This window comes from Motacilla alba, chromosome 10, assembly GCF_015832195.1.
Source record: "Motacilla alba alba isolate MOTALB_02 chromosome 10, Motacilla_alba_V1.0_pri, whole genome shotgun sequence".
NCBI classification, from domain to species: domain Eukaryota; kingdom Metazoa; phylum Chordata; class Aves; order Passeriformes; family Motacillidae; genus Motacilla; species Motacilla alba.
In genome coordinates this window covers 13,906,197-13,918,333 of record NC_052025.1, presented here as the reverse complement: position 1 = coordinate 13,918,333, position 12,137 = coordinate 13,906,197, and the positions used below count along the sequence as shown (strand labels likewise).

The following is a 12,137-nucleotide window of genomic DNA, read 5'->3' as shown; positions in this document are numbered from 1 at the left end:
AAGTGGTTTTAGAAAAGACATATAGAATATGTCTCTTTTTTTTTTTTTTTGAGGTACTGTAGCTGGAATTTAGGAAATGGTGCTGACACTGTAAAATCAAATAGAGCATCATATATCAGAAATCAGTCTGACTGGTTTTTTTTGGAGGCTTTCTGCAGTTCTGAGTGGCCAAGAACGTATTCTGGCTTTCTCCTTGTCGTGTGGTTCAGGGCATGAGAAGCTCCAGGCTTTTGGAGCAGTCTGCTCTGGTAGCTGCATACAAATGAGCAGGTTGTGTCTTTTGGGAAGTGTGGGTCAGGAGATGTGAGAAACAGCTCTGGTTCCTTGAGATAAATTCACCATGCTTGGAAGAGTGATGAATTATTTTTCAGGATTGCACCAGGACATCTTTCTTTGTCACAGTTAACATATTTGTGGCCCTGGCCTCAGTGCATTTGAGTGGTGCAGGGGTTCTTAGAAAAGTAGGAATCAAATCTGGTGAATGCTATAGCACTTGAAAATTTCTTATGAAAACAGGGGGTAAAGCTGTACACAGCAAAGCACCCAGAAGCGCCTGAGCATGTTTTAATTGGGATGCAAACTAAACAGAAGGCAGGAATCCTGGAAAGTGCTACAGCAGTGATGTGGACTGAATATTGTGAGGCTCTTTTGAGAAAACCTTGCTGGAAAATGGTGGGGAGATTGTGTTTTGATGTTGCTGAAAGCTGTAAGATAGACAGGACCAGAACGTGGCCATTCTTGGGGTACCCTTTTAGGCCTGTGCTTGAGTGTTTCAGCCCAAAGTGATCCAGGGGATTATGGTTGTACACAGGGCTGTGCTGGAGGTTCACTGTCCCTCTTGCTTTCAGCAGAGCTGCACTGAGGAAGCAGTTTTAAAGGGAGCAGGCAGATGGCAGTGTGTCTCCCTGATGAAGTCAGAAACATCCATCTTCATCTCAGGCTTCCACTTTGTCCACCTGCAGAGCCATGGGCTGGCTAGAAACTGTTTGGCTTCTGTCTCCTTCCTTATAGAAGCTGATGCTAAATGCTCACTTATCAGGTGCATAACTGCAAGAAGCAAGATATGCCTGGGAAAGACATCAGTGCAAGAAAAAAATTACCAACCCAGATGGACCTGGGAAATTGTTGCTGTCGTGTTTCAGAGGGAGAAGTATAAGATGACCTAAAGTAATAAGTGATGGAGCACAATAAACTTGTGCTTCATCCACAACAGGGAATAAATGCTTGGAAAACCAGTGGGAGATGAGATCTTGGTTGTGCTGTATCCCTGTATCCAGTGATTGCCACACGGTGATAATCAAAGAGATGGTGAATAATGGAGGAGTAGCAATTCAAGTCCCTTCTAAGGGCACTGCTGCACCTTTCTATCAGTGAAAGCTCAGATTACTGATATGGAGGAGACATTTCTTATCTGATCATCAGCTAGTCTCTCACTCCTGACTTATCTCTTTGCACGCATCCCAGTCCTTGCATGCTGCTCTCCCAGTTGCTGTTCACCCCCTGCCATGGCCACAACAAACAGCTCACAGCAAGTTCTTCCTCCATTGCTTGGCTACCTTTTTAAAATTTGCTGTCTCTCCACCATGTTAACTCTGACTTTATAGTAAGGCTGAACATTGATTGGTAAATATCTATAGTGGTGCACAATTGCTGTGAAAGCATCAGGAGATTTTTTGTCTTTGTCTTCAATGTTACAATCAAACTTTCCAGTGTTACTCATGTCCATTCTTCCTCCCTCAATTTCTAGATGCTCACTACAGGCCAGGATGGGGAGGAGGACGAGGCAGATCCCGATAGCTATAGATAAACTGAGGTGGGGTGAGGCACCAAAACTTTCCCAAAGTCTCCTCTCTCTGTCCCAGAGTGAACATGCTATTTTTTCCAGCCTCCTTTGGCTTTGCTCTACTTTTGTTCTGTACAGGTGTCTTCATATCTTGATTCAGCTCTGTATTAAGGCCTGAGGAGCTCATTGTGGAGCACTCCTGTGTCTTCAAAATCCAGTGTGGAGGGGCTGGAGCCTGTTGGAGCAGATGTGGGATGCCCTCCAGGACACTCCTAGTCATGGCGTCTATTGCTTTTAGTGACCCCCAAACCCCAGAAAAAACCAGGCAAACCATTTCCTGTTTGTAGGGGGAGTGGAATTAAACTGGGCACCTGCTACCCAAGCCCAGACAAACCCAAGCCAGGGGTGCTGAGGCTGGAGGGGATGTGAGGGAGCAGGAGCCACACGGTGGCGATGTGATTATAGGGAACTCCACCGTGCCTAATCCAATGTGTATTTTGGGTGAGTAATTTGTTTATCAGCAGGTTATTTTAATCTAATTTTCGTCGTGTTTGTTATTCCCGACTATCTGTGCTTCCCAGAATCACTGGCTTGCATGTCTGTAAGGAAATTAGCTCGAGCTGCTCTCAGAGGCATTGGCTGAGCGGATATTGAGGGAGAAGGCTGGGGAAATGGGCAGGGCCCTTGGTGCAATGCTTTGCCTGGTAAAATTGTAATGAGCAATTTAAAAAGACAGGTTGTGGTGACCTCCTGATGGTGTTGATTTCATCAAGACCATTCTGTGTGCTAACAGCAGTTACTGCTGATGGCCTTTCCCTTCTCTCTTTCTAAATCTCCCTGCTTTTGCTGTCTTTATCTCCTTGCACAGCTTTTCATCTCTCATTTTCCTACTCTTTCCTCCCCATCTTCCATCAACTAACCTTCATTTACCTTTTACCCACTATTTTTTTTAAAATCAAACCATTACAATTATATTTTGTGGCTGCTGGGATAAAATAATCATTGTCATTCTTTTCCTTTTATGTTGGCATCAAGGAGGGGCAAGTAACTCTGAGGAGGAGAAAGTGATGTTCTAGCACAGAAGCAGATTGAGTGTGAAATGCCTGCACTCTCTGCTACTGAATTCATAATGCTTGACAACAGATCTAGTGAGGCAGCTCTTTGATCTCCAGTCGAAATACCCCATTGTTAAACCATCCCAGTTCCTGTAGCCAACAGCACAATGTCTGGGATTTGCCTCATGCTGCACCAGGTACCCATCTCTCATCATCCACTGAAATCCTTATTATCCATTCTGGATTCAAACTCCAGTGTCAGCTTGGCTCCAAATCCATGATCACATCTTGTTGGGTATTGTGATCAGAGCTGAATTTCGCAGTTCCTTTCATGATAACCTAAACCAAGCATTGTGTCTTTTTTCTTCCTGAATTTCAGAATGCAAACAATCTTGATTCTATACTTTTATCTCTTTGAGAAGAGCCACTTTGTGGGAAAGAAAATAATTTTTCTATGTCCCTTATATTCCCTTCCCCAAGACTCTTCATTCACAGACATATCCCAAACTGAAAGTAACTCAGTGCTCCAGAGAAAAGTGTTGGCTTTTTCTCCTGGGGCATGGCAACTTCCTGATGTTTTGCCTCTCAGGGTAGGTGTAATGAAAACTAAGTGTTGAGGAGCTGTATTATTCTCTGTTGACATCCTTAATGATGATTGTTTACCTCCTTGTCTTGGCATGGGCAGTGTTTGTGCCTCCAGTGATGATCTGGCTTCTGTAAATTCAGTGCCTGAAATTTATGAAGTCTTCAAAATTCTGGTGTCCTTATTAAAACTCTTTCAAACCACTTCAGTCAGCAAAAAACCAAACTGTAGATTTTGTGCTACTGTATTTTTGTTTTTAATTTTATTTCTGGTTTTCTGATGAGTTGCATCCAGAAAATCCTGTGAAATTGAAAAGCGAGGAAAGAATGGGAAACTGTTTAGGGCAAAACTACAGGGCAGCCCTCTGGCTTCCAACACAAGTTGAGCTGATACCACCTTCTTGCTGTAGAGCCCAGTGGGTCTGAAGAGATCCCAGCACTTCATGTGTGACTTGGTTTCTTCTTGGGGACAATTAACTTCGTGTCTATAGAGAGCCCTTGTGCTTTTATCTGCTAAAATGGCCTCTCAATGACCAAATAAAACAGCTGTGTTCTCTTTGCTGTAGGGGAGGTATCTTGCATTTTTTATTCCTAAGAGGCAATCACTAGAGCAGAGTGGGGAAGTTAGAGTTTTTCTTATTCCTTTCACTGCTTTAGGGGCCATAGGGTTAATTTAGCAGAGTATTCTTATCTCCAAGCTGTAGCATTGTATGTTCTTGGCATAATGAATCAGCTGAGTGGCATCAACAAAGAGATTTAAGCAGATAGACAGAAAGATAAATATCTTTGTTCTGCCTGGTAAGCAGTGCATTGCTCATCATATTTCAGGTTGACTGTAATTCAGTTTTTGATTAAATACCCTGCATGTTTTCCAGTGGTACCCGTGTTCTTGGCAAACACTTCAAAGGAGACAGGATTGCAGAGAGGGCTTCAGAAATGTCCACAGTAGCACTGGTGGTCAAGAGGCTTTCATCTCCTGGACTGAAAACCTGACTTTAGGCCCCCACCACAGAATGAGAATTCTGTCAAAACTGGGAATTTCTTTCTAGTGAGATCCCCTTGCTAATTTAGATATAACTTTAACCATTTGAGGCTTCTGCTTGTTGGCTGGAGACTCATGTCAGATGTTTCTGGTGAGCTGCATAGGTGATTCAGGTCCCATGTTTTGAGCTGCAGAGCTCAAACTTCCACTGATGAGCAGCACTGCCCTGGAAGCCACAAATGGAGGGGCAGGTCTTGAAATGTGAGGAACTAAGAAAGCATTGAATATCTTCCTTTCACCCCAGTCTCATCAGGCAGAAGTAAAACTCTTGCAAAGAAAATAGGAGTCCAGGGACAGGTTTGGGGTGGTGGAGAAGACAATGTTCCCCTGTCAGACGGCAGAATAAGATTAGGAAACTCTCACAGGGGAGGAGTCAGAGATTGTTCAGACAGATCTGATCTGGTAGTTAGTTTAGTTTTAATCCATAAACCTGAGTATGTAAAATAATTAGTGAATACAGATGGATTGGAGGGCAATACTGTATTTACTACACTTAAGGTTAGAATGGGACACAAAGATGAGCATAAAAGTTCACTATATGTCTTGAATGTCACATGCATGCAAAAAAAATGTCACTTACCAACCCATTCATGTCTGGTGTCAGGCAAGGGATCCCTCAGCTTTGAGGGGTAACCTTGGGGGCTGTCCCTGCTCAAGGGGAGGTCAGTGCCACACATCCAGCTGCTGCAGAGGGAGAGTTCATCTAATGGCTGCAGACATGGATAGCTTAAAGTGATTGATGTATAGTCAGATTTTTGCTGTTAATGCAGCTTTGGCCCCACTGATCTTTAGCCCAGTCTTTTGCCAAAACAGTTTTTTTGGGTTTGGTGCTGAATTCCCACTGATGGCCTCACAAGATAGGAGTCCCTTCAGTTCACTCAGAATAGGAGGAACAATCCCTGGGCACCTCTGAAAGCTGCTTGGCAGGAAAAGTTCCATTTCCACTGGCCACTGACCATACCCAGGGAGAGGGAAAGGGCCTAACTAAAGAATATCAGGAGGAGGGTCAAAGGACAGGACATTTTGCCACTTAGCACACAGATTGTACACACTCACACCAGGAGAGGTGGTTCTTGCTGCCTTACAAATCTGTGCAGTGCTGCTTGTACCTGCATGATTCATTTCCACCATCTGTATTTGTGCCAAAATATAGATAGATACCCATGCTGGTGCATCCCTAGATGGAGAGACCAACAGACACAGACAGGTGGGGATGCCTCCTTTTTCCATTCTGCCTTCTGGAGATCTTGGCATACTTCCTCTTTCATTTATTCACTACTTTATTGACTATAGAACTGAAAAAATGGAAAAAAATAAAGAAAAAAATACTGACAGCACAGGAGAGCAGAGGAGAATCAATGAAATCAGACAGGAGAAACAAAATTAATGTGTTTTTTGCCCCTTCAGCAATTAATTCTCATTGCTTCTGATCAAAGGGTTCAGGGAAATCTAGTCCTGCCTCTCCATCTCTTTCTCACAGAATAGACTATCTCAGCTTCATTTTGAAAAGAGGCTGTTTTGATCCTGAAGTAGGTGAGTACTACAGAAAACATGTGAGGAAACAGCAAAATTATTCTGCTCACCTTCCTCCATGCTTTTCAACGAGCATTAAAACTAAAGTGTAGGACAGTTGTGTGTTTTGGTCCCCATGGAGCTGAGATTCAAATGTGGAAATCTGTCTTAAAAGATCAGAGACACACTTGGAGAGAATTTTTTTTCAACAAATTCCCCAAGAAGCTCTACACACAGTGCTTCCCAGCTTTTCCCTCTTCCTATTGACATTGACACGGAAAGCTTAGACTTCAAGCTCCGTGTGCTAGAGGCTATAAAAGCCTAGATCTAGTCCAATTTCATCTGTCCCTCAACAGCTCAGGGAAGCTCTGAGTCTGATCTAAATTGTCCCTACCTTATGCTCCCCAACTCTGTTCTTCTTGTCATGTTTTATACACTTATTGACTTTTACAGAGCTTCCTGAGTAATTCTTCAAGGAAGATTGACTGATTTAAGGGGTTAGTCATCCTGCAGGTTAGTAAACATGACAGCTGGTTGAGGATTAACAGAAAATCATGAATAAAATCATTGGGATTGATAAGGGGTTCTCAGGCAATTAAAGTTTTCTCGCAGAGAGTCAAATAGAAAACAGAAATACAGAGTGAAGGTCAGAGGAGGAGGGTGACCTTCTCCATCTGACAGCCACAGAGCCTCAGAATGCAGAGTTAGTGTAGGTGGTTACCAGCAAGGGGAGGCAGGGCTAGAGAGCAGTGGGCCAAGGTGTGGGAGCCTGGGCAGAGCTGGGTAGGATGGAATTGCTGTGGGACCAGCAGGTCAGAGCAGGGCCATGACAGCAGGGTGGTGTGAAGATGGAGAGCAGCATTAAAATGAGTTGGCAGCCTGGGCTGGGGGTGCTGCTTGGTGCACCCCCAAGTACAGAAAATTGCAGGACCAGGCCAGGTAGCAGAAAAACCCTCCAACCCAGGCAAGGGTTTGGTAATCTACTGCAGAGAGCAGACTGAGAAAAGACTTCACTTCAGGTGACTTCTTTCCCCTTTCCAATGTCTCCATCTACTTCATCACTGGGATTGAGCTTTGCTGCCCACTCTGCTTCCTGCTTATTCCTTCCATGGCTTCTCTTGTTGCTGATTTTCTTCAGGCATCATTTTCTATTCTCTCACTTAACCTCTAGCTGCTTCTCCTGTCCCGTGATTCCCCACTGGTGGCTTTAAAGTTCCAGGTGCCAGAGGCTCTGGCACTTTGTTTAATGAAGTGGAAATGGATTGGAGCCCACCAGCTCTGGTACCAAGAGCCATCTGCTGTGAGCTGCAAGTGCTGATTGCTATTCAGAGAGCTGAGCTCCTGCCTTACATATGCTACCTGCCCCCCAGTTGATTGCTGAGCTCCTGACAGCTTTTAATGCGTGTCACAGCAAGGAATGTCAGGACCAGTCAATAAAATTTAGGCAGGGTTGGTTTAAAGGGAGGGAGCCTGGGGTCTGGTGTGGCTTCGTGTTTGTCCTGAGGACCAAGGCAAGGAATGCAGTAGGTGAAGGGATGTGTTTTGTACACACAGCAGACTTCGTATTATATCACAAGCTCCTATAAATCTTATTTTTTTAAAATATTTTTGTAATTTTCTTGCCCATGCAGTGAAGCCTTTAAATATTACCTGAATGTGACCTTTAAAATCTTGGAGCCAGGAAGCAACAGAAAAGAAGACCAAACTTCTACTGCTTGTGTTGGTGTTTTGTTAACTTTTAAATACTGTGGGTTTCCAGAATCACTTGATTCATGGCTTTCATTATACAGGTATTTGTGAGAATACATTTTAAAGTTAAAAATAATTTCTCTGGCTGTGACAGGACTGTACAGCCACAAGGTTTTTGAATTAGTTGATCTCAGCAAGGTGTTCTCTCAGGACTGAAGTGCAGCACTGTGGTGAAGATTTTATGCTGTTGACTACTCTTTATTCAGCTTTTCTCACTCAGGAGCTTTGGTAGTTTTAAGAAATCTTGTGGTGCTGCAACTGGAATTAGGTTTGTTAGCACTTGGAAGGAGATACAGGCTTATGGTTTGGTTCATCTGGAGGGTTCCTGTTTCCAGACAGGACACTGTTGGGGGTGGTTTATATTTTTGTTTTGTTTTGGTTTTGTTTGTTTGTTTGGGTGTTTGTTTGTTAGAGTTTTTTTGGTGTTTTTTTCCAGATATTGTTCCAAGAACATTTGAAATACTAGAAAAAGGTAAAAAACCATTTAACTAAGACCATTAAGCCAGTATGAGCAGGTGTTAAAGTCTGAGTCCAAGCACTGAGTAGCCACAATTACCACACAGGAGGGAGTTTAATTCAGCATTTCTTTCCTTTTCAGAGTCCAACAGCCGCAGAGCAGTGAACAGAGGCTACCTGGGTGAATTGCTGAGGCTCTACCAAGACTGGCATCGCAATGATGTCTCCAACAACTACATTTACATTCGCAGGGGTCTCCTGCTCTGCCTAAAGTACATCACCAACATCCAGCTGGGCAGGGAGACTTTCCTTGGTTCCCGGGGAATGGAGGTTCTCTTCACAAGTGTGCAGGTAAATGGTGCTTTTTGTGTTTAAATGAGGTGATTTGGTGGTTAGGGCTGGGTTCTACATCCCGCTGCAGGAAATTCCATCGTGATATAAAATCAGGATAGGTCATAAAAATGAAAAAACTGTTTTCATGAAGGACTATTGACTTTTACACAGTTAGTACTTTAGATAAGCTGAAATGTTTCAGTTTAAAACAAATCTTAATTCCTATGGGAATTCTAGTTCATGCTTTTAGTGCTTCCTTTCTCTTTCCCTGTGCATCCTGCTGCCTGCTTGGACTACTTCTCCTGAAGAATAATGCAATATCTCTTATAGGGGAATTGCTTAGGTATTTTGTGACATTTTCCTTTACAGTAACCAGATAATTCCCCTCAATCAGCTTTTTAAACTAAATGCTCATTTAGCCAAGCCTAATGAGAAACATCCAACAACATTTTTTTCAGGTGGTTAAATTTTAATCTTGTAAAACATTAATGTGACTTTAAGAAAGATGCCATGGTCCTGCACATGGGATTCCTATAAGGTATAGAAAAGGCAGGCACAGAACAGTGAGAGTTTCCTCAATCTCTCAGCAAAATACTTCCTTAGCTTGCTTTGATCTTAGAGAAAACCACCTGTGTGATTCCCTAGGAGTGTTTCCATTGTTGTTCTTACTGGCTATGCATTATCTCCAGAACCATCAGAAAGAAAATCCTGTCTCCTTCTCCCTTAAAAACAATCCATTGCCTTATGATTCAGTGTGTTTTTCTTCCCCTTTTCCATCACTGTCATGAAGGATTCTTCTGTGAGTCATTTCTTACCAGCAGCCTATGGGAGACTTCTGCAGTTTTTCACTTCACTTTCCTCATGAAGAATTGACCTCTTCTTTAGGTAGGATGAGGTGGCCAGAGCCAGCAGACCTCCCAAGGGATTATGGCTTCTGTTAATGAGAAGTCCCTGCTCTAAAGAAATGTGGATAGGGTGGATGGAAGCAGCTGCTGAGGGAGGATGTTCCCTCTCAAGAGCCTCCCACAGCCCATGAAGCTCTCTGAGCTAACACCTTCTGATAGCTCAGCCTGGAGCAGCTCCATGGCAAGTGTGAACGTGGGGTCACCTTGGGTGCACAAACAGGAAATGACATCCTAAGGCTCCAGTAAACACTGATAATGCTAATCCTTCCAAAGGTCAAAAGTGGAGCAGAAATCACAGCTTCAGGGCCCTCCAGTTTGCTTTTTTCCCAGTGTGTGCTATTAGGGAGACCTTGGACAAGAAATAACCAAGGTTAATAGATTCAAAGCTCAATATTCTCTCACTGCTTCTTTGGGATATTGTCAGTCTTGCAGTATCTCTCCAAGACATGGAGTGTTGGCAGGAGTCTGGCAGCCCTAGGAGATCTCACTCATGCTCTTCCCTATCTAACCTGAGGTAGAGGCTGCGGCTGCCACAAAAATCTTGGTTATTTTCATGAGAGAAAGATGGGGAAATCTTGTCTCCTGAGATGGCAACAGAGAAAAAGATGAAGACAGGGCAAGACAAACAACTCCTGATTGGGAAAAGCAATGACTCTGTGTGTAGACAGTATTTTAGTGCCTTTAGAAAATGCTCTGGTGATTAACCTGGACCAAACTCTGAGCAGCTAATGAGATTTTTTTGTTTGGTTGGTTTTTGTTTTTTAAACCATTTTGCTAGGATGGGTTTGTTTTAAACTCCAGTGGAAATTCTATTTACAAGGCTGGTTTTCAATTGAAACCTCTCTGGCTGCCTGTTGTCTGGGCTGATGGACAGATGAAAAACCTGAGCTTTTAATAGCCCTTAAGCTTATTTCTTTACAGGAGGAGCCAATAGTTCAAAAACTGTCACCTCACATAGATTAGAAGTGACTGCTACTCAATTTGAGGAGAGTTTAGAGATATTTTAGGGAAATTTAGAGGTATTTTGAATTCTACTCCTACCTGGAATAAAAAATAATTATAGATAATGAAATCATTCATGGAAAGGAAGTACTTTCTGTTCCCATTCCCTTTTCCTAGCTGCACTTTTTTCCTGACAGTTAAATGGTATATTCACGTTAGCATTGTCTGGTTTTGTGTGCAGTGACAGAGCTGCCTACTCTGAGACAAGAAAACAGGTTTGTGTGTGCTTTAGGAGGTACTGCTGCATGGAAATGTTATCTTGATATTTTATCACTTTTCCATCTGGTTTCTTAAGCTTACCTTGTTTCTCTTCAGCCTTCCCTACTACTCTAGGATAATATTATCCTATATTCCACTCTGTTTGCCAGTAGGAACATCAATCAGCATCACTATCTTTTGTCTTACTGTCATATTGAAACTTTTTTTTTTATATATATCACATGCCATAATATCTGTCCCATTCCAGATTCAGGGGAGAAAAGATTGTGTGGAGATTAAAAAGCAGATCTGAATCGAGGTTAGCTTTACATGGGTTTTCTGAGCTAAGGATTTACTCTTCCTTCATTCACATTATCCTACCACAAAATAAATTGGATAGCTTACACACATACAGAGCAGTCTCCTGTTTGCTTCCCAGGTGCCAGTAAAAAGGGCTTTTCCAATAACTGATGTAATCACTTTCAGCCATTTGTAAACAGTGCTACCTCAGAATCTGAGAGCACTTTATGAGCAGTAATGAAAACAGTCCCACATATTCCCTCTAAGGTATCTGAAGGCTTGTTTGCAGTTGTGAGCTAATTTGCTGTACAGAAAAATGACTTCCAAATAGCATCACTGAGTAACTCCATCACTGAGTAACTCCAGTTGAAGTTCGTTGTCTGGATGAACATGCCTTGGTCTTGACTATTTAAATTCACTTGGCAATGAATTAAGAAGGTTGTCCCAAGGCAGGCAATTAAACAGTCCTGCATTCACTGTTTGAGCAAAAACAGATCAGTTTTAGTAAACTGAACTAGTAGACTGTTGAGAATATCAGCCTGTTCCCACATGTAGACAAACTTTCCTAATCTTTCCTTTAATAACAAGCAAACAAAGGCAACCATATGAAGGAGTGAATAAATTGAAACAGAAATAGAAACCAGTTCTCCTTGGTGTTTGCTCTACCCATAATAAAACTTTCCTCGGAGATGCTTTCATAATTTTCTTTTCTCTCCCCCTAGTTCCAAACAGCCAGAGAACCAGAAAATACATATTAAAATTCTTGTAGTGAGTCTTGTAAGCATGTCAGCTTTAGATGATTTTTTCTAGCCTCCCTACAGGAATCCTGGTTAATCCCACTGAATCTTATAATGCTGTTCAATCATACATGAGAAAACAGTAAAATCCTCCCCAACCAAAAGAACCCCAATACAGACATTTTCCTGTTCCTGATTATAATAAACTACTTTATCACAGAATCATTTTGATTGGAGAAGGCCTTTAAGATTGAATCCAATAATTAACCCAGCAGTCTCAAGTCCACCACTAAACAGTGTCACCTTTTCCTATTAATGAGATTAAGATTAGGTTAGTCAGGCAGAACCTGTGATCCAATGGTCATTTTAGGTTCTTTTTAACATTCTTTTGGCCCTCTGCCTACTTCTGCTGAATGCTTGGATTGTCTGTTTGGTGTTTTCTTTTTTTTTTTTTTTGTCCAGCCCAAATGCTGACTATGGGCT

The 12,137-nt window shown here is 42.4% G+C and overlaps 1 protein-coding gene across 6 annotated transcripts in view; it reads left to right on the top strand.

The window, feature by feature from the left end:
* AGBL1 (ATP/GTP binding protein like 1) overlaps positions 1-12,137 on the top strand; it is a 331,916-nt gene that overhangs the window by 44,474 nt on the left and 275,305 nt on the right. For all 6 annotated transcript variants that reach the window (XM_038146649.1, XM_038146651.1, XM_038146650.1 and 3 more), the window contains exon 7: positions 8,322-8,530. In XM_038146649.1, the coding sequence (XP_038002577.1) occupies positions 8,322-8,530 (209 nt within the window). The remainder of the gene's footprint in view (positions 1-8,321; positions 8,531-12,137) is intronic.